We start from the raw sequence: 25,621 nt of genomic DNA, 5'->3' as shown, positions 1-25,621 counted from the left end.
GTATTTTCTGAGAGAGAAAAAATAGGATATGATTAAACTTTAAAGGAATGTATCACTTCATTTCTAGAGTTGCACAGATATTAAACATGCAAACATCCATTAAAAGCAGTGAGAACCATATGTCTAAATCCTATTAAACTGTGAAAAAAAATTAAGAACGTGGAATGCCTTTCCACAGAATGAATTCAGAGATATAAGAAACATCCCAGTGCTCCCAGAGGGCTTTGTTGAGGGATGGGCTCTGTTGTACTGGGTATTCTTTAAGCTCAACAAGAGCCAAAGCAGACTCTGGCCACAACTTACTGCCCTCTATGATAGCAACAGACCCAACAATTATGCATACATTTGCAACTGTGGAATCCCTGTCTTAAGGTAATTAAGAAACTACCAAAAATTGTGAACACACCAAAAATTCACTGTCAACAGTGACATCTTTACCTTTATTTGTGACTCGTGAAAGCAACAAAGCAATGAACGCATGCAGCAGCTGCAGAAATGGAACCTCCTGTTCTTGTGATTACAGAACTACTTTAAAAGCATGTTGAAACAAAACTGCACCAGAATGGAAGATTAAATGTGTTGTGAAAAATCATGTGTACTTCTTCCGTAGTTTCTTTTTTTGACTGAAGAATGTTATTTATCAGTGAGTATGTTATTAAACACTGAACATAGTGCTTTACAGCCAGTAAAAGACAATAGACCAAATGTTACTGTTACCCACAGCTGGAGTGGATTGATAAAACTAGCACATTGTCTTTGCTCACTTAGTTTAAAGTCTAAATAAAGATATATGATCAAAAGAGTGAATTGACTTAGCACGGCGACAGAGAAAGGGCAAAAGGTGAAAAAAAGCTGTATCAGTAAGTTATAAAATGCTTAACTGGATAAGTATTTTGCTGGGTGCCCTAAGCTTTTAAAAAAGTGATCTATGGTCAATGTTTACATTACAGAAATTAAGGATTTTCAAAACAGCATTTGGAACAGAAAGGGATAACACTAGTCCCCCAGAATCTACTCAGTGCATTAAAATGAGTCAATGCTTTTATATATGTTATGCTTCTCCTTTTATATATGATCCAGTAAACTGGGAAAAAGGTAGACATCACTGGTATCATGACATTTGACAGAACAACTCACTAGCAATCTATCATTTACACATTTTCACATTTATCTTTTCAACCATATGTTTTTTACAAAAAATAGAATTGAGAACCTAGCATACCATTCAAGGTCCAAGGATATTCTTTATGAAGAAATACAATTATTTTTTTCTCTAACTTCAGCAAAACCTTGAGAGAATAAAGTGGCAACTTTGGGGAAAAAATAAAAGGAACAAAAAAAAATCAAGAGACCAAATGACTAAACACACTGCAGAAAATACTCTCCCAGGTGCATGATAATAATAATAGTAAATATAAAAATAATGGGTAAAAATTCTCCTTTTGCACTGTTCCAAGTATATGATTTGGACAAATATTAGTTATTCCAACATAAATTTAAGTGTGATTGTAAAGTGACAATCCTTTAGTAAAATATTGCTCTACTTTTTCCAGAATAACAGTCATATATGGAATTATTTTGTAATGGACATAGTTGAATAAAAATTTTGCAGCATCTTTGTGTAAAGCAGTTCTTGGTAGTTTAAAGAGAGGAAGAAATAGGATATGGAAATGAATCAGTAATACTGGAAGGAACCAGTGAAAAGAAATACAAAATTTTCAAATTGTGGGGAGCTTTGAAGGAGCAGCTGGGCAGGGGTGGGGGAGGCTGCCCCAAGCCTGGGTTGACTCTGTCCCTAGGAAATTGTCCTACTCTTGTAAAGCATAGAGATCAACTGCTTTATAAGATTTTATATTCCAAATACAACTATTTTTAAAGTTCTGTGAATGAGAACTGCAATCTCCCTGACTAGGGAACTAGGTTTAATGTATCTGTTAGTGTATAAGTCATCTTCTAAAAAGACAGCAGCTTCATTTTTGCTGTTTTGTGGTAAAATCCACATTAACAACCCCACTGAATGTTACAAATCATCCCATTTCTGCATCTTGAATTAAAACTACTTTCAGTAATTTGTAAAAAAGTCCCAAGTTATTGTAAAGATTAAACATAGTGTTAAAAGAAAAATTCCTGTGGAAGAAAAGTAAGCTTTTTCTGATGTTTCAGAATTATTTTATGTTGATTTCTCAATGCCCACTTAGTAGATATTTAGCTGGCATCATAAATCTTGTTCTAGGTTCTGCTGACCTTATTGGAAGAAGAACCAGAGCCTGGATTTGTAGATTTTAAAGAACAAAGGTGAAAACTAAATTAACTGCTCCTCTCTGTCCTAAAAACATGAACACCCAGTGCAACCCTACTCAGTAAGGATCTGTTAACTGGAAAATCACCGAGGCAATAATGAGGTGGGAAGAACACGAGGAGGAGAAAAAGGTGAGAAGAAAAGAGAAAGAGGGCAAGAGAGCGTTAAGAGGAAAAGGGAATTTGCTTTTGATGTCACAGTTCTATCAGCTCATGCATTTTTCATGGATACCAACCTAGTGCTAAAATAATGCTGTGCTGACAATACAAGAATTAAAAAAAAGCAGCCAGGTTCCCAAACATCATGATACTGGCTTAAAAATAATAAGATTTACAAAAATTTGAAACTCAAAGCTTTTCTTTCCCTTCTAATTTGTAAGCCTTTTGGGGCTGTATATTCCAGCATTTCTCTCAAACTTGAAATTTAGGAATATAATTATTTTTAAGATGACCTGAGGTTCCAATTTAATTGCATTTGCTGATGAGCTCAAAACAAAGCTAAGTGTTGCAAAATCGCTGCAGCCGTAAGAGCTGGCAACACTAAATGTCGTAAGCATGGCGTACTATAGTTTTGAGGCAAAGTAGACTAAAAATTACCAGATGTTAGATACAAGTGCATTAATTCAAGTAGCATTTGTGCCCTTTGCTAGAAAGAAATTAAAAACTGAAAGGGAAGCCAGCTGATAAATGAAAATAAACTGGTAGAACTAAGGAGTTAACCTGGTTTGCAGATCAAGCTTTGTAAACTTAATTTGAGGAAGTGAACATTACCATTTCTCAGTGCTTTTGATTAAAACCTGATATTTTTAAAATAATTAATGGATTGTATGTACACATTCTTTTAGTCACACATGCTACAGCAGTGCCGATTTCTGCCTTTACTTGCAGAAGAAAGCAAACCATGCACAGGTGCAGGAAACAGCACGGGACCTTTATTTGCAGGAAAGGCATTTTCAGTTGTATTATTTAGGAATTAGTCTTCAGATATTAATCACATCAATAGTTCTAAGGAGTTTCTACTGTTATTCAGTAGATTTTTATATAAACACGGCACTTAGTTGTGATGCATTATAATGGATGTGGATTTTCTGTGGTTTTTGTCTTCCAATCTGGCTAGCACTCTTAGGAACACAATTAATTTAATACTCCAGTTTTAATTACCGATGACACTGTAAATGCATTAGTATTAAAAAAACAAAAGTCGTGAAAAATGAATACTCTAATGAAACCATTTAATGACATTTTCGGTGAGCTGGAAGGAAAATCAATGTTAGGGGGCCCACGTACAATCCTCATGCTCATCTTAATTATATACAATCGCACTTTCTGCAAAATACAGCCGTACGCCCCCGCACGCGCCGACAGCACTATGGCTCGGGGGCTGTAACTGAGAGAGCAGCGTGCCCGGCCCTGCACTGTCAAACGCCGAAAGCCGCTGGGGATCAGCCCCGCAGGAGACGCGCCGGGGCCCCTGCTCGCAGGGCAGGTACGAAGGGCAGAGAGGGGGGTGGCTCCGGGGCCGAGCGGTGGTCTCGCCAGGGCCGGCGGTCTCACAGCTGCTCGGCGGCCCCTCGGCACCGGCTGCTGACGCCGCTGGCGGAGGCGCGGGCGGGCGGCATCGCACGCCGCAGGCTCGGCCGCCCCGCCGAGCCGCGACCGCCGTGCCACGGTCCCCGTGTTAATGCCGCCCGCAGCCCAGCCCGGCCCGGCCCGGCCGCAGCGCCGCGCGGAGAGAGCCGCCTTCCCCCCCCGGGCAGCCGGGCTGGGCCCACCCCCCGCACCGGAGGTCTCCGGCTGATAATTCAAAAATGGAGGATGCGCCCTCTCAGCCATTAATTAATAATGTAGCTCGCTGTCTTCCTGTGTGACACACGCTGGAAGGCACCGAGCGGCCAATAAAGATGTAGGGGAGAGCAGGGGAAGGCTCCTCCCCGCAGCTCTTCCTGATTGAGGGCTTGAAGAAGTAGATCAAAAACTTCCCAGGAGCCGGCGGGGGGGGGGCTGAGGAAAGGGAAGAAACGCGGCGAGGGGGACCGCGCTCCGCACCGACCGACCGACCAGCGATCGCAGCCTGTGGCCGCACCAGGTGGGCATGAGGGGAGGGAGCCCCGCAGCCCCCGCTGGACAGGCCGGAGGCCGGGCTGTCCCCCGCGCCGCGGCCGCGCTGTCCCGCGGCCACGGAGCCCGGCAGCCGCTGGGCCGGGGCGCGGCGCGGGGCGGGAAGGGCGAGGACCCCAGTTAGGCAGCGACCCGGCAGGAAGGGAAGGAGGGAGATAAGTGGTCGGCGCTGCCCCTCCTGGGTGTTTGCTTTGCGGAGAGGAGGAGGAGGAGGCGGAGGCGGCGGGGGAGTGGAAGTTGGTGTCCGGCCCGGCGTGTGTGGGTCAGAGGCGGGGGAAAGGGGGTGACCCGAAGGCAGGGGCGCCGCAGGAGACAAAGCGCGGCCGGGGTATCCCCGAGCCGAGCACGTTGCGCGGCTGGCGCGGGGGTTGCCGCCTCCGCCCGCCGCTCGGCGTCATGGCCCCATTGTGAGGCGGGCGGAGGCGGAGGAAGGTGCCGCCGTTGGTCCGCGCGCAGTCCCAGGCAGGCAACGGCGTGTCGGGCACACAAAAGGCTCCGTCGAGTCGCCGCCGCCGCTCCCGCTCGCTCCTGCCACTGTTCCCCCGGGAGGAGGGACACGCCGGGTTCGCTCCCTCCTCCCCGGGCTGGTGGGCGCTGCTGCCTCGCTTAATCCCTACGTGTTTTGTTGTTTGTTTTTTATTTTTTTCCCCTACTCCCTGAAGCCGATCCTGGGGCAGGAAGAGAGCCGGGAGCGGGGCGATGCCGCTGCTGCACCGAAAGCCCTTCGTGAGGGTGAAGCCCCCCGCCGACCTCCGGCCGGACGAACGTGTTTTCTACTGCAGGGTCACTAACGAGATCTTCAGGAACTACGAGTAAGAAACAGCCCCGTATCGGTGTCCGCGTCCCTATGTCCGTCCTGCACTCCTCCGCCGACCCCCCCGCGCTCCGGCGGCGGCGGGCAGGGAGCGCCTGGAGCCCCCATCGGCTCTTGACACCTGGGCGGGCAGGGAGGGAGGAAAGGGGATTCCCCGGATCGCTGCGGGGAGCCTTGCCGGGGGGTGTGAGGGGGGACCGCGGCTGGCGCCGAGCCTGTGGCCTCGCGAGGGGGGTGGGGGAAGAGAGGGAGGATCTCTTGCCTGGGGCAGGGGGAATCCCTGCCCCTCCTCGGCGGGAGTACCCCGCAGCCCCCTTCACCCGCGGGGAAGGAAGACAGCCGGCTCCTTCCCCCTTCCTTCTCTCGCTCATTCCGCGGTGTCGCCCATGCTCCCGCCGGGGAAGTGAAAGTTGCGCGTGTGGGAGGCGGCGGGCGGCAACGAGCGTCTGCCGGGCTCGGGCTCTCCCTCCCGTCCGCCCCCGCCGGCAGCCGCGTGTCGGCGGCGCACGGCGCTAGGCCGCCCCGCGGAAGGAGCCGCAGCGGGCCCACCTTCAGCTGGCGCAGCGGGGCTGTCCGCCCGCCCGCCCGGCATGTGACGGTCGCCCCATTGTTATGTTGACGGCCGGGCGGGGGGCACCGGCTGCTGGGCCCGCTGGGCTCCGCCGGGTTGGGCTCTCCGGCCGGCTCCCGCCGATGTTAACCCCTTGCTGCCGGCCCTCGCTGCGCCGCCCAGGGCCTCCCTGGCCCCGCCTCCGCGGGGAGCCGCCGGCTGATCTAGTTGGAAATGGCCGGCGGGGGTGCGCGGCGCGGGGTCGCTGCACCTGTCCGGCGGGGTAGGGGTCCCGCCGCCGGAGCCCTCCCGTGCCGTCCGGGTGGGTGGCACAGCCGGGGGTTAAACCCTGCCTGAAGCCCGGCGAGCGCACCTGTCCCCTTAGGAGCTTTTTTTCTAGTGAGGCTTTTATCGCTCTTTCCATCCCTTTTTTTTTTTCTCCCTCTTTTTTTTTTTTTTTTTTTTTCTTTTCCGCGTGTACAAAGCTGAACAGGATTGATGAAATTCCCGTTAACGGTTGAAGGCGGATGGCACGGGTAGTCCCGAACCCGCAGCCACCCCACCGCTTGTAAGAACAATGGACAGAAAATATTTAGCAAGACGTTTTTCAAAAGCCGATAAATTATGGGTTTTCACCACCGGTCTGATCCAGCACCATCCCCCACCTATAAAAGGCCCTCGCATCCAAAGTATAATTTTTTTAAAGATGTGCAGACTAACGAGGTGAAGTCTAAAATGCTTTTCATTTGCAACATATGAAATAAAAGCACACTTAAATCTTTTTCATGTTTAGACTTGTTGCTCAAATACACTTCACTTATTAAAATTTTAAAGAAGCTGGATTAGGTAACTTTGAAGGGTAATGCCTTACTGTTCCCTGAACTATACACTCTATGAGTGCTGAGAATGTTCTTTAGGAGTATTTTCTTTATATGGCATATAAGAGCCTAACAAGGGAGAGGTGACAGCCTCCTGTTTCTGTAGGAATTAAGTTGCCCTCTCCCAGCTTCTGATATTTTGAAGCTGCTTTTCTGGTTACAATTATTATCACATCATTAGATGACTCTAATGTATTTGTTGACACGGCAGGGAAATATGTTTCAGGTACATGTAATTTTACTAAAATTTCAGTATGAAAAATAATAGTTTAAAAATTTCTATTCCCAAAATGTTTGGTGAATATTTCAAGTATTCTGACAGGCTTATTTATGCTGCAGAGGTGTTGTCATTAAGAAGTATGAAAGACCAAATTCCTTACTTAACCAAAGTTCATGAATTAAAGGATAAATTTAGATGTGTTCGCACAGGCGATCCCTAGAAATGTCAGTCGGTGGTTGGCTGAGAGGTCAGGCCTTAGAATGTGGTATTTAGGAAAACTGCAGAAAACTCTGCTGTACTTGTTTTTTGTGTATGGGTGTGTGTGTTTTTTGGTAATGTGTTTGTTTTTGTTGCTTTTGGCTCTTTTTGTTAGGTTGTGTAAAATTGTTGCATTGGATTGGAAAATGTAGTACTTTCTTTAGCAAAGTGTTCTGGCACAGATGGGTAGTAAGTTTAGGTTACTATTAGCTGTGGCATAATCTGCTGGAGAACATAAGGTTGGTCATCTTTTAGACAGTTTTAAACATGCTGATCCTTGTCTCTGCTGGCTTCTGATTGATAATGTCTTCTGAAAACCACAGTACCTATTCCTTTGCCCAAGTAAGGGCAATTAGATTAATAGGGATAGGGAGGCCCCACTTCTTAAAAATTGTATTAGCTGTTTCATGAAATAAAGCCATTGTCTAAATTGAGCTTCTCTGAATCTACTTTTTGAGGGGAGAATTTAAAAATTACAGGGTCCAACTGGCTCAAGAGGGCTGTACAGATATATATGATAATCTGAACTCACCCTCTACATCAACTATATGAATGCTTTTAACTAGTACAAACAGTTAAGACTCAAGTTGGTTTTGTGTTTGTTTTTTGTTGGGTTGTTTGGTGGGTTTCTTGGCAGAGCACAAACGTAGTGTTGAAAAGCTGCTTTCAGGCCTGTGTCAGCTTTAGTAGACTTGATTAGAAATCATACATTAGTATTACTCTTTTCTATATAAGAAATGGTTATACTAATATGATAAGAATTTGGCAAGACTAGTATTTTGTAAAGTGACTTTCCCGTTAAGAATGTATTTCCTCTTTAATCTGAAATACAATCACATAATTTTGTAACCCTTTCCAAAGCGGGGGGGGCATGACCAGTTATTTTTATTCTTAGTCACAGAAACTGTGAGAGCTGATATTCTTCATGCTTGGTTATATCCCTGGTTAGAGGGACCGGCCAGCAGGAGAGTCTGGGATCATAAAAAAAAATCAAGTATGGATGTGCATGAGGTATATGGAATGAACGTATGAAAAACATTGAACCAGTGGGATGTTACCACCAGTCTCTGACATCTTGTCTGTGAAAGTTAATAGCTGATACAGATGTGCAGAGAAGACTATTATTGAAGTGTGGGAAGTCTTGTATATGAAGACAGTTTGAAAAAGACAATGATGAGTAGCATAGATGCAGGGTAGGAATGTTTCTCATTCTAGAACATGAGAGGGGGAGGAAGAGCAGTTTCTCTTCATCTTCAAAGCTCAGTGAAACTTCTTTACAGGTTGTCCTGTGGAGTTCTTGGTTACAGTCAAATAGAGATCTTTCAAAAGTCTTTTTAAGTGTCCTTAGTTAAATTAGGTGAATTTTCCTGTTTTCTTGGAGAGAAACTCATCACTTTAAATGTATTCCTTAATGCATAATAAACCTACAAATATTAAGGAATAAATGTATTTATTATGGGGATTTTTTTGTTTTGTGTATTGTTTGTAATACATATTCTTGAGTACTTCTGGAGACCAGGAGTATAAGAAAACTCTGATCCAGAATGGAAGAGTTGGTCTTCTCTGATTACCCTCCTGTGGTACACTAAATGACTTGTTTTTAACATACGCTAGGAAAATGAATGGAAGTAAATGTTTGCAATAAATCCTCTTGAAGCACACTAAGGATAGAGTAGATCTTAAAATCAAGAGAAATATTTGGTTAGTTCAAGCAAAAGACAGTCGTAATTTTTCAGCTGATATTTTTATATCCCTTGCAAATGCAGTCAGCACAGAGATTGTAAGTAATTTATTTCTTGCTTCTGTTAATGAACTGCCTCCTATCAAATACCTACTGAGTAGCAGCATTAAACTACTACTCAGTGATTTGCTGATAATTTTACAGTTAGCCTTACCTTGCATAGAAAACTAACTAATTAAATGAAAAGAGGCATCCAGCTGAGAAGTTGGTGTTAATTACAACTACAAACGCAAATTAGTTTTTAGTCCATGCTCCATGAGTAGTTGAACTGATGTGGACATCACCAGGGTGCTGCAGTCGTGTTTTGCTTCTTGAATGCAGATGCGACCATGCAAGTGAACTTTGTGGATGTGTTTTGTATGAACTTCTTCCTCCATGTTGTTAAGAGTCACAGAGATCTTGAACCAGCAAGGAAGCCCCAGAAACCATAATACCCTAGATAAAGACATAGGAGAAGATTCAGATGTGATGTAGCAGCTGATGTTTTTGCTGTTGTGAAGTTAATTTGAAGGTAGAATATGATCAAGGGCATTATTATCCTTCAAGTAAAGGGAAAGGGTATCACTGCTGCCCCTGCCATTCCCTTGATTTGGTTGTTGTTGTGTCTGCTCTTTGTCAAGCATTTTGTGATAACTGATGTGCACTGGAGAGAGACAGAGACAGAAAGAGTATATTTGGTGGTATCCTGTGGGATTTTGTTTTTTCTCAAATCAAGTTAAAGTGAGACCCTTAAAACATTGCAATGAAACTCTGTTAACAGACTAAGCCACAGATGGTTTTGATGTACTATAGGTAAAGATAGCTAAACAATGCTTTCAAAATAGAATGTAGGGGTTTTTTCACACCGTATTTTTTCTTCCCTGTAAATTCACAGGGGAAAAATCCACACAAAACAAAAGAGGAAATGAGGGAGAATGAAACTAGATACACAAAATATGCTCATATGCAAGTTGAACATGTTTTCTTCAAATATATTTCAGTTAAAGTAATCTTAGCATTCTGTACTTGTAATAATCACGGATTAGGAATTTTTAGAGAGAGGTTTGTTGATCTAGATTTTTAAATTTTTTTTTGTTGGTTTTTTTTTCTCCTCTAAGTTCAATGCTGCTGCTTTAAATAGCATGACTGCCCTGTGTCCCCTCACAAAGAATAACAGCAGCTCTTAAAGGGACACTGTCAGTGTGAACCTCTGTCTCTCCCTTGCTCTCTGATACCTCCTTGACTTCTTTTTTTAACTTACATAATTTTTGAAAAATTATATTCTGGTACATTTTTTTAGTAACTCTTTAGAGTGTTTTTCTATTTCCTGGCTAAAGATAATTATCAAGAACCTCTCTGGTAAGTAGAAACACAGCTGAATGGAGATTTAAGTAAGTGTTACTGTATCCACTGAATATCCATCCATAAAAATTACTTAGTCTAATACAGAAATATTGAAATGTAGGGCAGGACAAGACCTAAAGAGATCACTTTTTACCTATCCTATCACCTCACAAAAAAACCCAAACCAAACTCACAAAACAGATTTCTGTCTAACCTGTTCTTTAATATGTTTAAGTATAATACACAATAAAGATGCATGAAGAATGACTGACAGCCATCTGTTCTTCTTCATACATTGAAGAATAATTTATCTAATTCTCTCTCCTTTATTCCTCTCCTTTTCGTCTTTAGGATAAGCAGACCTACATTATCTATGTACTGTAAAATATATTAAGTAGGTAGCAGGATAGTGGATGATATAAAAAGCTGAAATTTTGTAGCTATTAAATATTATTCTGATAATTTATCTAGCTCTTCCTCTTCTGTCCTTTTCCCCTTCTTGCAGCTGATGTTCTTCCTAAAGCATATCTTGCTCAGAGGAATCCTGTGCTCATACAGAAAGGATTATCTGAGCCAAGACCCTTCATTGTCCTCAATCTGAAATTTCCATTTTCATTTACAAAATGTTATGGTTCATCTGTCCATCTGCAGTGAACACTGTCATCTGCATCAGTGTCACTGATGAACATTTGCCAGCTTGGGTTTGCAGGGAGACTGCAAGAAAAAACTCAGTGTGAACTGTCCAATTCTCTTAACCTCATTACTAAAAATTATTTGGACAGGTCTGTCATTTTAAAAATAGAAACACTTTGGTTTAGTTTTTTCATTTAAAGGAATGAAATGAAGCTTCAGTATGGATGTCTCATGTAGCATGCAGTTGATTGAAAGTACTGTGTGCTTCAAAATAGCTGTGCTGGACTGATGAAGACAAAACAAACCTCAGTTTGTCATGTGCATTTAGCAGTTATCAGTACTAGTCTGTTAATATTTGTAAAGGCAAATAAAATCATTGTCTGAACTGGGGCATATTGAAAGATTGCTTTGCTGTCTGATCACTGATCCATAGTATATGGTATGTTTTTACATGGCTTTGTGAATAGATACATCTACTTCATTTAGAAAATGTTTTAATAAACTGCTTTTCTTCTGATACCTGTCAAAAATGGACAGATTTTGGCTAATGAAAGCTCTTCATTCTTTATTCCAATACAATAGCTAGTAAGGAAGCAGTAACAACAATGCAATTTTAACCTTAATTGGAAATGAGTGTAAGGAGGAGAATCAATATTTACTAACGGAACAAGGGAGGAAAAGAATCTGTAGGAAAACGTATTACAGTGCTTTTTTGTAAGAGCTATGCAAACAATGAAGGAATAAGAACTATTTAGAGAACTACTTGACATTAATTTTTTACCTCTCCCATCTTTTTTTTTGTGAGTTAAGGCACTCAAAATCTGGAACTTATTCAAGTTGCAACATGTTTGTGATCTCAAAGTTATTTCGTGTTTGTACAGTTTTAGGCATTCATCTTGCAAATATTTGTGGAAATGGGGGAGATGCAAGTATGATATGACACGTGTTAAACTCAGTGTGATTATTAGTATGCAAGACGCTTCTTATACATGAATATTTGTTTGCAGCATTTCTAGGTCTTGATTCTCTTACTGTAGTCTGTAATGAGAGGAGACTTTGGTTGTACAATAGCAATTTACCATGCCACGGCTGAAAGTGGCAATCCTTGATATCTACAAAGCTTAGAGGAGTAGAGCTGCTTTTGCATTTCACACTTGTAAAAGATATTTGCAGTTTGCTGCTGTATTAACTGTGAGCAAGTTTCAAATATTAGTTAGAACTCAACTGTTTTCTTTCTGTCTTTCCCCTCCAACCCTTCTTCATTTCCAGTGATTTTTTTGAACGCACCATTCTGTGCAACAGCCTTGTGTGGAGCTGTGCTGTCACAGGTAAACCAGGACTCACATATCAGGAAGCTCTGGAATCGGAGAAGAAAGCCAGACATAATCTTCAAAGTTTTCCAGAGGCACTCATCATTCCAGTTCTCTACTTGGCCACCCTTACCCATCGCACCCGACTTCATGAGATCTGTGATGAAATCTTTGCTTATGTTAAGGATCGGTATTTTGTTGATGAAACAGTGGAAGTACTTAGAAATAATGGTGCAAGGTAAGTATACTTAAAATAAATACTTCTTTTTGTTTGATGTTGATGGGGTTTGTGTGTGCATTTTTGAACCCAAAACCCAGGGTAATAAACTCCATCAAACAAATACATCCAAGTGAAGTGTGATGCTTAAGCTGGTGATACTATTACTGTGCTTCCCTACTTTAATTAAGAGCAGGATTGTGTTGCTGTGCTTGATACCTTCCCTTAGCTTTGAAGCAGCTGTGGAGATAGGACAGTGCTCTCAAGTCTTGACACTGCATGTTTTTTGGTCTGTGTGGTGGATTTACAAAGGAATGTCGGTTTTTCGGTGTGAGAAAGGTGGGCTGTTTGTAGAATAAGATTTAATGAGAAATTAGGGAAAGCTATGAATTAAAAAAACACACAAAAGTTTTGATGAATCATTCAGAATTCATGGCCAAACTACTGGAAGCTTAAAATAATTGATAAATGTTGGATTTTTCCTTTTTAGGTAATGCAAAAATCGTGATTGCATTATCAGCATAGTTGGGAATTAATTGTGTAATGTTTATAATAAGTTGATTATCTGGAATTTAGGCTGATAGGGGTTTCTTCCCACTCAAAGTTAGTGTTATCCTTACTGCTGTACTGGTGTATTTATTGCAAATGTCTTTACTGTCGTCTTAGACTGATTAAAATCTTGGAAGAATTTTGAGCTTCAGATATGTTCTTTCCCATATCATTGGTACATATGCTCTATAGTATAAATAAGATTGAGGCTTTAAAGCAGCTTCTAGGAGAGGTCTAGAAAAGATTCCTATTTTATCTAAATGAGTTTACAGTTTCACCTAATTGAGGTTTAAGATGTGAAAATACATGTTCAGCTTGGGAAGTACCTGTAGAATGGGTGTTAAAGCCTTTGTATGTTCAGCTGTTGCTGCTGGGATTTTCGTTGTCTGTAGGGTCAGTTTATTTTGCTTTTTCTCAGGAGGAAGGTGACAGTTTACACTTCAGAGTAGAAGGGACTCCTGTGGGTAGCCTGATACTTAGTGCATAGTCTGGTGGTTTTTGGGTGATAGGAGTGGGCTGGTTCAAAATGGTCATTGGAGAACAGTTACGTTGTGTGAGTTTTTGTAGTGGCTGATCCAGATATTATTTACGGCAAAGAAAAATCTTGATGCACTGCAAGTTGTAAGGAAATTATTATGGTTATATACATAAGGTGAGTGCTTAACAGAAGAGTTTTCTGTCTCTTCACTGTTCTATTCTTTTCAACCAGTAAAGTCCCAGTCTGCAAAGTAAGGGCAAGAACAACTTCAGTAGGTTTACTGCCCTCTGTAAGGAAAGCCTAAAGTTTCTTTCTCTCTTTCTTATCTTTATACTTGTCAAATGACTAGACTGATGTTACCACTGGTATTGCAGTAATTTTGCTTAGAGAATAGGGTGTTTGCTTGTTTCATTTGTTTATTTAGAAACATGAATATTAGGAACTGTTAGCATAGTTCAGGTGTTCTTTTTCTTTTGCTCAATGAAACGCCTTAGTATCTTCAGAGGTAGAAAACAGTTTCCAGAATAATAGCAAAAAAAAATACTGTTCTTCTAAAAGTTTTTTCCCCTCAAGAATGACTCTTTCTATTACTTTTCTAAAATATTTACATGTGCAAATCGTAGCTTTCCAAAGATGTTTCCAAAAGTGATGCCCCCTTAAGAGAGTGCTGCAGTTTTTTTACCAGTCTTTAAATCAGTCTTCCTGGTTACTCGAACTTGTGTTGAGATAAACACAAAATTGTTAAGATATGTGTGTTCTACTTTCACTGATGAGTACATGAATAGGATATAAGCTAAATTTCTTAAGCCTCTGAGATGGGCTGGATACCATTCAAAAAATTAAAGTTTCAAATAAAATTTATTTCCATCAAAAATTAGCCTGCTAGAGATTGTATGTTTTAAACTATGTAAGCATAAATTGTTGTAAAATGAAGAGTAAAAAACTTGCCTCAGCTGATTGTATGTCACTGATATTATAGACAAAGGTATATCAGGGAGCTAGTTCCAACCTTTAATACTAAATCCAGGAAACACTGCAAATAGCATGGTAATGTGGAGGGACTTTTATGCTTAGAAGTACATAATTAAAGAATACAATGGGGAGGAGGTGAGGTGTAGTTATTTGTCTGCCAATGAGCAGTTGACTTTGACCTGTATTTTGAAGTACTACATTGGGGATTAAGTGTACCAACTCATGTTACTTGTATATAATATGGCTTTTCAGCAGAGCTGTTTGCACGCATTTGTCATTTGCAGCTATGTTTTTGTGATCTCTTCTAGAAAAAATTACCACAGTCCATCTATATTGTAATAGCGTCCTACAAGAGCAGCAGAATTTGGCAGATCATGAAAACCCAGTTGTTTTGTGCTGTTGTAAATTCTTCCACTGCTTTTATATATGAAGTTTTTTGCATGTGTAATGTCAGCAGGATCATTTGGTTTTCTGGGCTCTGTACATCATTTAATGCCAAGCCTACTACATAATGTACATGTAACCAAGGCTTGCTCAAACAATTTAAATACTGATATTTTATAACTCCTAATTTTGCATGTGTAATATTCTTGTAAGATAGATTGCAGCTTTCTAGATTTTGAAAAAATTAAGCAGTAGGTAGCCCAAACACACTAGAAGGCTTAGCATTTTGGCTTCATGCAAATGATTTTATCACTGAGCATATGAAGTTGTCTATAATACTGCAAGAAATGACAGGTGATCTGCAAAGAGAGGACAAGTGCTTTGTTCAGGGTCTAGGTAGATGTTGGGTTTTTTGATTGTATGAAACCTGTGTGTTCTGGTTTTTGCAGTGTCTAATGCTCCACTACTTTTTCTGGTCTTATGTGTCTTCTGGTTTCTAGCCTTTTGCTATGCTGCTCCGTTTTGAATTTGGCTACTTCTGCCTTATTACTGAGGTCTGGCAGGAGGAACTCGGGAGAGTTTGGGATATACTGTCCTCCTCTTGTTTTGATATGTCCGGTGTCTCCAACAACCCTTGTCAACCAGAAACAAATTGCAGAGAAAGCCCCCCCAGTCCTATCATGTGGCTTGTTTAGTAGGTCTCTAAAAATTATGGTTGTATTTTGGTAATCTGTTAGCAGCAACAAGGAGATAATTCTGCTTGCTCTTTAACCCTTTCAAGTGATGTATTGATTAAAAATGGCCATCTTTCTTGGTTTGTATGTGTCCGACTTTTCTGGCCAAACTGGAGCTGACTTTTCTCCAAAGTGGCAGCTGTGCTATGCTTTCATACACAAGGTGCTGGGATTTCCAGTTAAAGAAACATAGGAATTGTGTAACAACATTTTCCTAGTACTGCCTTCACAAAAGACAAAATTGTTATTTGAAACATTGACCAGAAAAATTGGTCAAAACTCCAGAATACAAAGAGAAAACTTAATCTAAAATTAAGTTTGAGTTGCTAAAGACTTGAAACCAGTTGACACTGTAATATTGTCCATTAGAATGTCACATTGAAGTTTATGGAAAGAAGTTTATTGAAAAAGGCATGGAAATTATTTGAGATTTTTTTGGGAGGAGGATTAGAGCAATATTTCATGTTAGCCATGGTCAATTAAGATGTAAAATAAGCAGTTAATATTTTACCTCACACTTTATTGAAGGAGAGGAAAAACATTGATCACATTACTGGAGTTGCTTCCTATATATTTCACATTCAGAACTGGAAGTTCAACTTCAACCATGTACTTGTTGGCCTTTCGATTTTCCACAAGGAATGGTGTCTCTTGCAGTAACCCGTCCATTTGTTGCTGTCTTAGTACTATGTTTTATTATTGGTACTTGAAACTTGTGAAATTGATTTTCAACATCTTGACATCTGAAGACAGTTACCTGAAAGCTGAAACTATGTGATATGGAAAGCCTACCTGAAAATAACTTCAGGTAATACCTCAGACACACTAAAAAAAAAAAACCTTCAACAGCCTAACTTGCTTAGCAGTAGGACCTGTTCTTTTCTCCTTGAAGTCAGCAGCTTGCTTTTTAGGTTTTACAACTCTTTTAATTTGTTGGAGGAAAAACTACATTTAAAGCCTGTCTAGACAACATACTGTGATTTATCATCAGTATTCTGAGTCTGGGTGCTATCACAAGAAATAGCGTCCATCTTTATTAGGGTATATAAATGAGCAGTTTGATAATTAATTAATTAAACTGTAAGTTTTTGGTCTGACTTGAGCAGTGAGGAGATCTATCAACTCTACCTCCACTCATAAAAATAGCTTATGTGGTGATGTGTTCCCTTCCCCTTGTGGAGGTTGGGGCACAACCAGTTCTTGTCTGGCACTTAATTAAAAAGTTAGCCACTTACAGACTGAAATAGATTGCTTAAAGGTCAGTGTGTAAGAAGGAAGAAAATCATACAGAAAGGAATATATTTTTTTCATTGACCACTAGATGACACCACTGCAAAAGAATACTTGCCTAATGTCTGTGAGCAAGCAGCGCCAGAATGCTTTTATAAATGAACTTACAGAAGTAGTAGATGATGTTCTGTTAGGAAGATTGCTGCATCTGATTGTACATTTGAATAGGTTAACGTCCTTTCTCTGTTTTGAATGATCTGATGTTGACAATTGTCAGGCTGCAGGAAACAGATAATCGCAGATCAAACATTTTTTAACTCGTCAATTGTTTGACTGATGTCCCAGTGCTTTAGGTGTATTCATTTAGGAGTGGATTAACCATTGCATTAGGCCAATTAAAAGATTTGCATACTGTTTTCATCTCTGTAAGTCTTAAGTGGGGCACAGGAAGCATGTTGCTGGTCACAAGGAGTTAGAGTGATAGAAGATAATTCTTGTAAGACATAAAGTTATAGCTAATTTTCCAAGTTTTTTATTCAAACTGCCAAGCTGCTTATATCTATCTGTCTATATATATATATCTGTAGTTGTCTTCTGAGTACTAGGATGAATTATTATATAATGAGACCATTAGGTAATAAGTGACAAAGTGTCTTCCATGTTTAGACTAATGAGTTGTTTGGTTGTGTGGCTTTTTAGTGGTACCGCTTAAATTTAAGTTCCTGTATACAAAGGAAGTTTACTACTTCATTTTGAAAGGTGAATTTGAATTCCAGAAAGTATCAAAACTAGTGTGGCATACATCTCTGATAGTACTGGAGAGCAGCTTACCTATTCATAGAGCAAATACAGTATACATTTTCTCAGCAAAGCTGTTCAAGGATCAGTCAACTGGCCTGGAAAAAATCATGTTTAAGGAATTCAGTTTCCACTGCCCTTAAATCCTTTGGGATGTAAATGTAAGTTTGTTGACTAATAAATATATTTGTATTTGACTAGTGGAAGCTATGAGATGATGATATAAGGGAAAGAACCTGCAACTCCTTTCTTATAGGTTGTTGAACAGATGTTACAACTGGCACTGCCAGTCTCTGTTAGCTTTCATTCCCACACCCTCTACTTTTATAACTGTAAATTCAAAGGTAAAGATTTTGGTTTGTTTTATTATTTATTTGTTTTTAATCAGTACAGTGTTATGAACCAAAGGCTGGGCACTCAAAATTATGCATATATATAGTAGTACCGTCCTAATTTTACAGGAGACAGCTGATGCAGCTACTCTGTACATGCTCTTGTCCTAAGCAAAACCATGTTTCTTACTAGTTTCTTTGAAACATATAGTCTTAAGTATAACTTGACAGATAAATGAAGATGCGAAAACTGAAAACCAGCAGCTCTTTCTGTACTTTGGGAAGCTGTTATGTGCATAAAACCTGTCTCCTTATTGTGTGCTTTTGTTTTGTGTGTTCATTAAACAGTACCAGTTAGCTTAGCAAAAGATGTCACTTACTCCTTCAGATCTTGTCTCTCTTTTACCTCTTTAATTACTTTCAAGCGTATGAGAACTGTTAGGACAAGGATATGAGTGACTGCACTTATTTGACATTTGCTTCTTAAAAACTTACTAAAATCTGACAAAACAGAATGATGCTACAGCTTTTTGGCACTTGCTACTACAGCTTCTTGTATTACTCTTCCGGGGTTTCTGTATTCAACTAACTTACTGTTAGAAAAAGTCTGCTTTTTAAATTTTGGCATTTGAAAAACTTTGCTTTCATTTGTGTGTGTTAAAAAATGAATTTGCTTCTCACTGATCATTGTGGGTTTTATTTTTAAAGTTGGCTTCAAAGTGTTGCAGTGTTCCCCCACTCTCCCACTTGAAACTGCCATGTGCCATCCACAGGATAGTGTTTTTTTGTCTGCTTATTGTAAAGCACACAGAGACATATTTACAGCTCATCTAAGCATTCAGGGTATCTTGTTTTTTTGATTTGAAATGGGGACATAGCAGAGTACCAGACTATTATTTCTGTCAGAGTAATTAGTGCCAGCCAGATCAAAAGCTGATGTGCAGAATGCTCAATTGAGAAGCTGTGAGAAGTGGTCTCTCCTCTCAGAGCCTCTCTAATGCCAGCCTTGGTTGGATGTAAAGGCCTGCTTGGCATTTGGGAAGAACTTTTCTGGGAAGTGAAAGTGCCAATAATTGCAGGGTTGAGGTTTTTCAGGTGATATCCTGTAATGGTTTTAGCCTGCTAAATAGTGGAGATTCTCTTCTTTAAATTGTGTTCTTCTACTTCTCCCACAGCAGTAGATGGAGCTACCTGGCTTGTTCTGCAATTCATAATAGCTTGTGTAGGTGTCTTTGAGTCGTTGAGCTGAATAAAAGAATTTGTTCTGGTTTGTTTCATTCTGAAGAGGAAGGGAAAAGGCTGAGGAATATCAGGGGGTGTGAGAGAAAACAGACTGGTGGAGTCACATCCTTCAGTTTCTGAGAGAAATGCAGCGGATGGAAGCTTGGCCAGTGTCAGAGGAACTCTGACCCTCTCACCATCAGACAGAAGAGGGGGGACCTAAAAGGTGAGGGTGAATAGAAACAGGTCCTTGCCCAGAGAGATAGGACAATTCCCCCCAGCCTCCCTTTCCTTTACAAGGGCCCTTGCAGAATATGTATGAGGCTCTGCAATATTTGGATCAGGCAGATAATAGTGGAGATTAAGTTCTGTCTTGGAGCCTGCCCAGAACACGTCAGTCAGCCAGATGGATCACAACTTCGGGTGTTAAGAAAGAAAGAAGGGTGATTGTAGGTGACTCCCTTTGCAGGGAAACTGAGGGCCCCATATGCCAGCTGGATGCATTCCACAGGCAAGTCTGCTGCCTCCTTGGGACCTGGGTAAGAGATGTTATCAGGAGGCTCCCTGGACTAATTGAGCCCTCTGATTATTACCCGCTTCCAGCTGTTGTGCAGGTTGGCAGTGACAAGGTTGATGAGAGAAGTCTTATGGCAGTCAAAAAGAACTTTAGGGCACTAGGGCAACAGATTGAAGGAACAGAACCATAGGTGGTGTTTTCCTCAATCCCTTTGGTAACAGGGAGGAATGCTGACAGGAACAGGAGAACCCACCTGATTAACATCTGGCTAAAAGGCCATCAGTGGAGTTTGGCTTTTGCAATCATGGAGCGGTTTATGGGGCACCAGGATGGCTGGAGAAAAATGGGGTTTGCCTGTCTAAAAGTCCATGAGTTGGACTGAGAAGGCTTAAAATCAGGTTTGAAGGAGGAAGGGGATAAAACCTGTCTTGGCAGAGATGAGCCTGGGTGCAGCCAGTGTTGGGGGTGAAATCAGTAGCCCAGCAGAAGTGCCTCTATGTTATCCTGACTCTGAAATACACGAGCCATGTTGGAGCACACAGTCTTATGGAGATGAGCCAAGGACTCCTAAGGTATTAAAAGCCAAAAGGGAAATGACCAGAGAATTACCTCCAAGGAACTGAGGGGTGTGTTTCTCTAGGAAGGTGACACAGCTGACAGCCCAGCTAAGGGTGTCTTTGCATCAAAGCACACAGCATGAGCAATGAACAGGAGTTGGAAACCACTTCGCTGCTAGAAAGCTATGACCTTGTTGCCATTACTGAAATGTGGTGGGACAAATCCCATGACTGGACTATGACCATCCATGGCTACAGGCTGTTCAGAAGAGATGGGAGGAAGAGAGGCAGAGGAGTTGCCCCCTACATCAAGAGGTTAATTGAGTGTGAAGAGTTGTCTCTGAAGAACAGCCATGAGCAGGTCAAAAGCCTGTGGGTAAAAATCAGACACTGAGGGAACAAAAGGAAACAAGTGGTTGGTGACTACTATGGGCTCCCTGATCAAGGCGAACCTATTGACAAAGCCATATTGCTTCAGCTACAGGAGCCATTGCACTCACAGGCTCTTGTCCTTGGGGACTTCAACCACCCTGCCATCTCCTGGAAAAGCAGCACAGCAGCCTGGCTGAGGATCAAACTAAAGGAAAGAAGCAAATATATAGACAGTTGTACAGCTGACAGGTGACCTGGGAAGAGCAAGGCAAAGGTGGAATTGAACTTTGCAACAGATGCAAGGAGTAACAGGAAGGGCTTTAACATATGTGTTAACCAGAAAAGAAAGGTTAAAGAGGATGTAACCCCCTGATAAACAGTGCTGGAATAACAATGGATGAGTAGAAGGCTGAGGCAATCAAAAACTTTCTTACCTCTGCTTCAATGGCAACCCCTCTTTCCCCACCTCTCAAGTAGACGGACAGCTCTCCATCCTTCTCTGCTTTACCTGTGGTCAGCATTTGTCTGTTACATGTGCCCTAGTTCTCATAAGATCCTTCAGTGATCTGCATAAAGTAGGTGATCATGACTCAAGCTTACCCAGCGCTTGACATTGGGTTAGGGATTTTTGTGTTAGGGGATTTTTTTTAATGTATATTCTTTCATTTAGCTGTTTTGTCAGGCAGTTGAATTCAGTTTCATGACAATCAATAAATGCTTTAATTAATTAATAAATCAATCAATGATTGCCAGAGCTGCAAAAAGCAAGCATCATGTATGTGGCTGGAAAGAGGAGTGGCAAAGGAAGATCTCCCCATTCGACAGGAGCTGTAACAATGATCTCTGCATCTTGTGGAACAGCAGCCTGGGGCTGCAGGTGCAGTTTGCTTTTTTATGCCTTGAGCCTGCTTCTTCCTTAGAGTTCTGGGAGTGACAAGGTTTGATCCGACCTTACTTTTCTGTTAGATGTGTTAAACTGCTCTTCTAAGCACAGCCCAGAGTCATTACTGCATAAGGAAACTGAGTTGGGTTTCCTGAGAAACTGTCCCATACCACAGTCTTCAGTCCATAGCCCTTGGATTGCTGTAGTTAGTTCTGTTCTTTTGCTTGTTCAGCTGACCAGCCCTACCCAACATTTATGGAAATCAATGGCAGTTCTCAGACTTTTTCATTTGAGAGAGAAGATATATGTAAAAAAAAAAAAAAAAGAATGTTTGATACCACCTCTGGCTTTGTGTTAAAAACTTTTGGACTCCTGTGTTGTTCTTTGTTGTTTTGCTTTTTTAAAAGAATAAAGATAAAACCATAAGGCGAAGCATTTATTTGAGCCCTTCCCATAACGTAGGAGACCTCAAAGATCATAGTTTCTGAGCCTAACAAAAAGTGGATCTGTAAGCATGAGGCCATCCTTTCAATGAGCCAGAAGATGCCACTGTTGATAGCAGCCTGTAGTGCAGAAATAGGTAAGCAAAATTGTTTTAAGTAGTGCTCTCTGAGCTAGTGTTGCTGGGACTGTTGTGTGCAAGTGCCTGAAGGTTCTATTCTCAATTTATTTTGAAAGCCTTTGGGATTCAGTCAGTGCGACTGCAGTCTTTATTGTAATTTGAAGAAAGTGCTTCCTGACTGAGGGGGATATATAGGGTACATATTTATGTGCATTGATACCACTGTCTTTTTAGATTGAATTGTCCCCAAATCTTATTTTATGGGGAATAGTGAGCATGGTTTGACATAAGCTGTGTAAAGATCTTGAAGTATCTTTTTTAGGAAGTATTTCAAGTAGTACACCTCATTTAAATGTCTTGCTTCATCTTTCAGCTATGTTGTTTTATGTGCCTTATAATGTAAGAGTTGTAGTGAATGAATTCGAGGAATGGTTAGGTTATTGAGAAGAGCAGACCACTTGCACTAGAAACAGTGTCTTTGCAGCTTAGTCCAGGGAATTGGTGCTACTAGTCATGACTTGACTACAGGCTAAAAAAAGGCTAAAAAAAATAATTCATAGATTATTTCTATAATGCCAGAAGGAACGATTGCATCACAGTCTTTAATCTCCTGTCTATCACTAAGCATTAAATTGCACAGGATTGTGCTTTCATTGCACCAGGTAATGTGTGTTTCACTTGATTCCTTCCCCAAAGGTTTCTGGTAATGATTTGAATGGCATAGAAGATGGAGTATCACTTCCTTTGTGGGATAGCTTAATCTGTTAGTCATTCTTCCTGCTGAAAAATAAAGGGGAAGGGGGCGGGGGGTAGAATGCAGCTGTATTGGGGATTTTGCCGCTTACTGAATCAAGCGTATAGACTATGTAATTTCCATTCTTAGAGAAGGAGATGTGATGCCCCGTAAATGACGGGGCTGCTCGATGGCTGAGCAGGTAAAATGAGTGTCGGAAAGCTCGTCGGTGGCTGGAGTATTGAAGTGTTTTTGTGCAGCAGGACGGCCTGGGGCGTGTGCGAGCTGAAGCCTCTTTGTCAGTGGGCGCTCCGGGCGGCGCGGGGCGCGGCGTGCCGGCTGTGGCGGCTGCTGCCCCCTCTAGTGGTGAGCGCCGTAACGGCCGGAGCGGGTCGGAGCTTCCGCCGCCTTGCCCTTAGAAATCAAAATGTGTCCTAATTTGAATTGGGCTCGCTAGGAAATACATCTTATAATCGGAAACAAAACTAGTTCTGCTAAGAAGTCTTTTTTTTTAGGAGATGATCTGTGTTGGGTTTCAAAAAACCCAGCGTAAGAATATGCGTTCTGTCATACAGTTGGCTCCATATTATTTTTTATGGAGGAGTGATGTTCCAAATATTGGAAAACCAAGTTACTAATAAAAGACTTTCCTTAGAGGACTCAGAGTCTGGTGCTGGGTCAGACCTTAATAAGCCTTGTTGGACTTGGACTGATTTTGTGAACAGTCACCAAGTTCTACCTCCAGTACACTTGGATGCTTTTTTGTTCTTTGTATAAAGCCTATTTAGATTTTTTACAGTAAGCTTGGTCTCTGCTGTCTGGGAAGACGTGGCTTCCAGTCCCAGACCAGCCAGCTTTGGAAATGAGATAGGCTGCATTGGAATGGCAGTGTGCCTGTGGCCAGCAAGTCCAAGTGGGCTCAGGCTGTCTCTGTGTGTAAGCTGCTCTGGTGTCCCCATGGATACTGTAAGAATTGCTCGTACTGTTGTCTCTAGGAGTATATAAGGATGTTGATTGTTTTGTTGTTTGTTTTTTTAAAAATTATTTTCATATTTTTTTAATAACCTGCTGGAGCATCCTGCAGCTCCCTTTCTGTTGGAGAGAAGCTACAGGGTCTAACTGCAGTACTGATCCTTGGTAATGTCACAAGAATACTACCTAGGATATTTTAATGTTATTATGTTATTTTAATTCTTTCGGGTTTTCTCCAGCTACCACCATCTTTTCTTTCCCCTTCCCCCCCTCCCCACCCCCAGCTTTCCCGGTGTGTGCGAGTTTTGGATAGTACTGTCTGGTTGCAGAAGGATGTGTTCAAGAAATATTTTGACACTGCTTCCTTTTTGCCAGTGTTCAGTTTAGGTAGAAGAACTTTTAGAATTTGTTTGTAATAGATTTTGTGAGGTTGGTTGGTTTGTTTGTTTGTTTTTAGCACAAGTGTGACACCACTAGTTCAAGGTTCTAGTTCAGGACTTTGTGTATTCTTCATTCTACATATTTCAAGTGGGAGTGCTTAGTGCTCAGAGAAGAAAATTCTTAAGTGTTCTTTTTCCCCAAGTTTTGAAGTTAGTGGTAAAATGTGACAATGTCCATTGACTACAGCAGATGATCTTCATGAATCAGACAAGTCTTTTGGACGTTAAGCTAAAGAATAGGAACTCTATTTGGAATGTGGAATTCTAGAAAGGGGTGAAAGTTAGTGGTTAAGAATCAGCCATAGTACAGTTACCCAGCATGAAGTGTTGATTAATTATACTTTTTGATATGTAGTTAATTCTCCCCTTTATAACTAGCATTCAGGATGGCAAAGGAATAGGCTTGTTTTGTCAATTGTGTGCATGCCAGATGGAGCCTTAATATGTGTCAGCAGATAAATGGGCCATTATTAAGATTAGATGCATAATGATCATTTCAGCCTTGTTTATTTAGGTCATTGACTGTAGTAGAAGATGATCTCTTAAAAGTAAAAATGCTTCAGGATCTGAAAATCTTCTGCTTTTCTTCAGCTGCTATGAAAATAACGTAGAAGTTCTGTTGTCTAGTTTTAAAATAACACATTAATGTTTTACTTTATTTAAATGAGAACTGAAAAAAAACCTCTCAACCAAAAGTAGCTTGATTTGTTTTCCTGAGAAGTGAAGCTGGTAACTGTATAAGCAGATGAATTTGTTCATTTATTAGATAGTACTAACAAAATTAATATTTTACCTAGTATTTCAGTTCAAGGCTCTTAGTTACTTATTTAGTAGACAGTACAATGTTCAGTTATGTGTGTATTCTTAAAATAACATCTACAATTTTAGGCTCCTTGTACTAGTGAAGGACTTTTGACATTACTAAATGTCTGTGTTTTCTTTCAGGTTGCAGTGTAAGGTTTTGGAAGTCATAGCTCCAGCCCATCACAATGGAATGGCGAATGGCCACACCAGCAGTGCTGATGGGGACACAATTGTCATCAGCGACAGCGATGACTCAGAAACGCACAATAGCTCTGCACAAAATGGGTACATGATACTTTTACTGTATGTCATTCTGACTGGATGGAAATGAGAATAAAGCCAGATGTGTCAGAGTCTGACCGAAACAAATTACTTGATCTCTATGGATTGTGAGTGTTCAGACAGCTGAAGGTGACAAGCTGAACCTTCAGAGGTGCTGGTTACGCTAACGCACCAGAAAACTGCATTATGCAAAATGGAATACCTACAGAATAATCACTGTTCTCTTTGCAAAGGCAGTGTTTCTGTGGAGAGATGGTGGAAGAGGTGTGTGTAGCTCTTGGTAGTTCCCTGTGCTGGGAAACCTGTGCTCCTCTAGCAGAGGGTGCAGCATGTTCTGCATTTCTGCAGTCTGATGTCACTTCACTTCCATCATGGGGCTCAGAGTTGAGATTACTTTATAACAGGAGGACACACTTTTACTGGAACTCTCTGAAAAGTCTT

At 41.2% G+C, this 25,621-nt stretch overlaps 1 protein-coding gene across 2 annotated transcripts in view; it reads left to right on the top strand.

Annotated features, from left to right (window-relative positions):
• The first annotated feature begins 5,095 nt into the window (after positions 1–5,095).
• BAZ1A (bromodomain adjacent to zinc finger domain 1A) overlaps positions 5,096–25,621 on the top strand; it is a 64,391-nt gene continuing 43,865 nt past the window's right edge. For both annotated transcript variants that reach the window (XM_058838449.1, XM_058838440.1), the window contains exons 1-3: positions 5,096–5,228; positions 12,103–12,381; positions 25,040–25,183. In XM_058838449.1, the coding sequence (XP_058694432.1) occupies positions 5,116–5,228; positions 12,103–12,381; positions 25,040–25,183 (536 nt within the window). In that variant the 5' untranslated portion in view covers positions 5,096–5,115. The remainder of the gene's footprint in view (positions 5,229–12,102; positions 12,382–25,039; positions 25,184–25,621) is intronic.

This window comes from Poecile atricapillus, chromosome 1 (assembly GCF_030490865.1).
Source record: "Poecile atricapillus isolate bPoeAtr1 chromosome 1, bPoeAtr1.hap1, whole genome shotgun sequence".
Taxonomy (NCBI): Eukaryota; Metazoa; Chordata; class Aves; order Passeriformes; family Paridae; genus Poecile; species Poecile atricapillus.
Note: the sequence above shows the minus strand (reverse complement) of the source record. Positions and strands in the feature narration are given on the sequence as shown.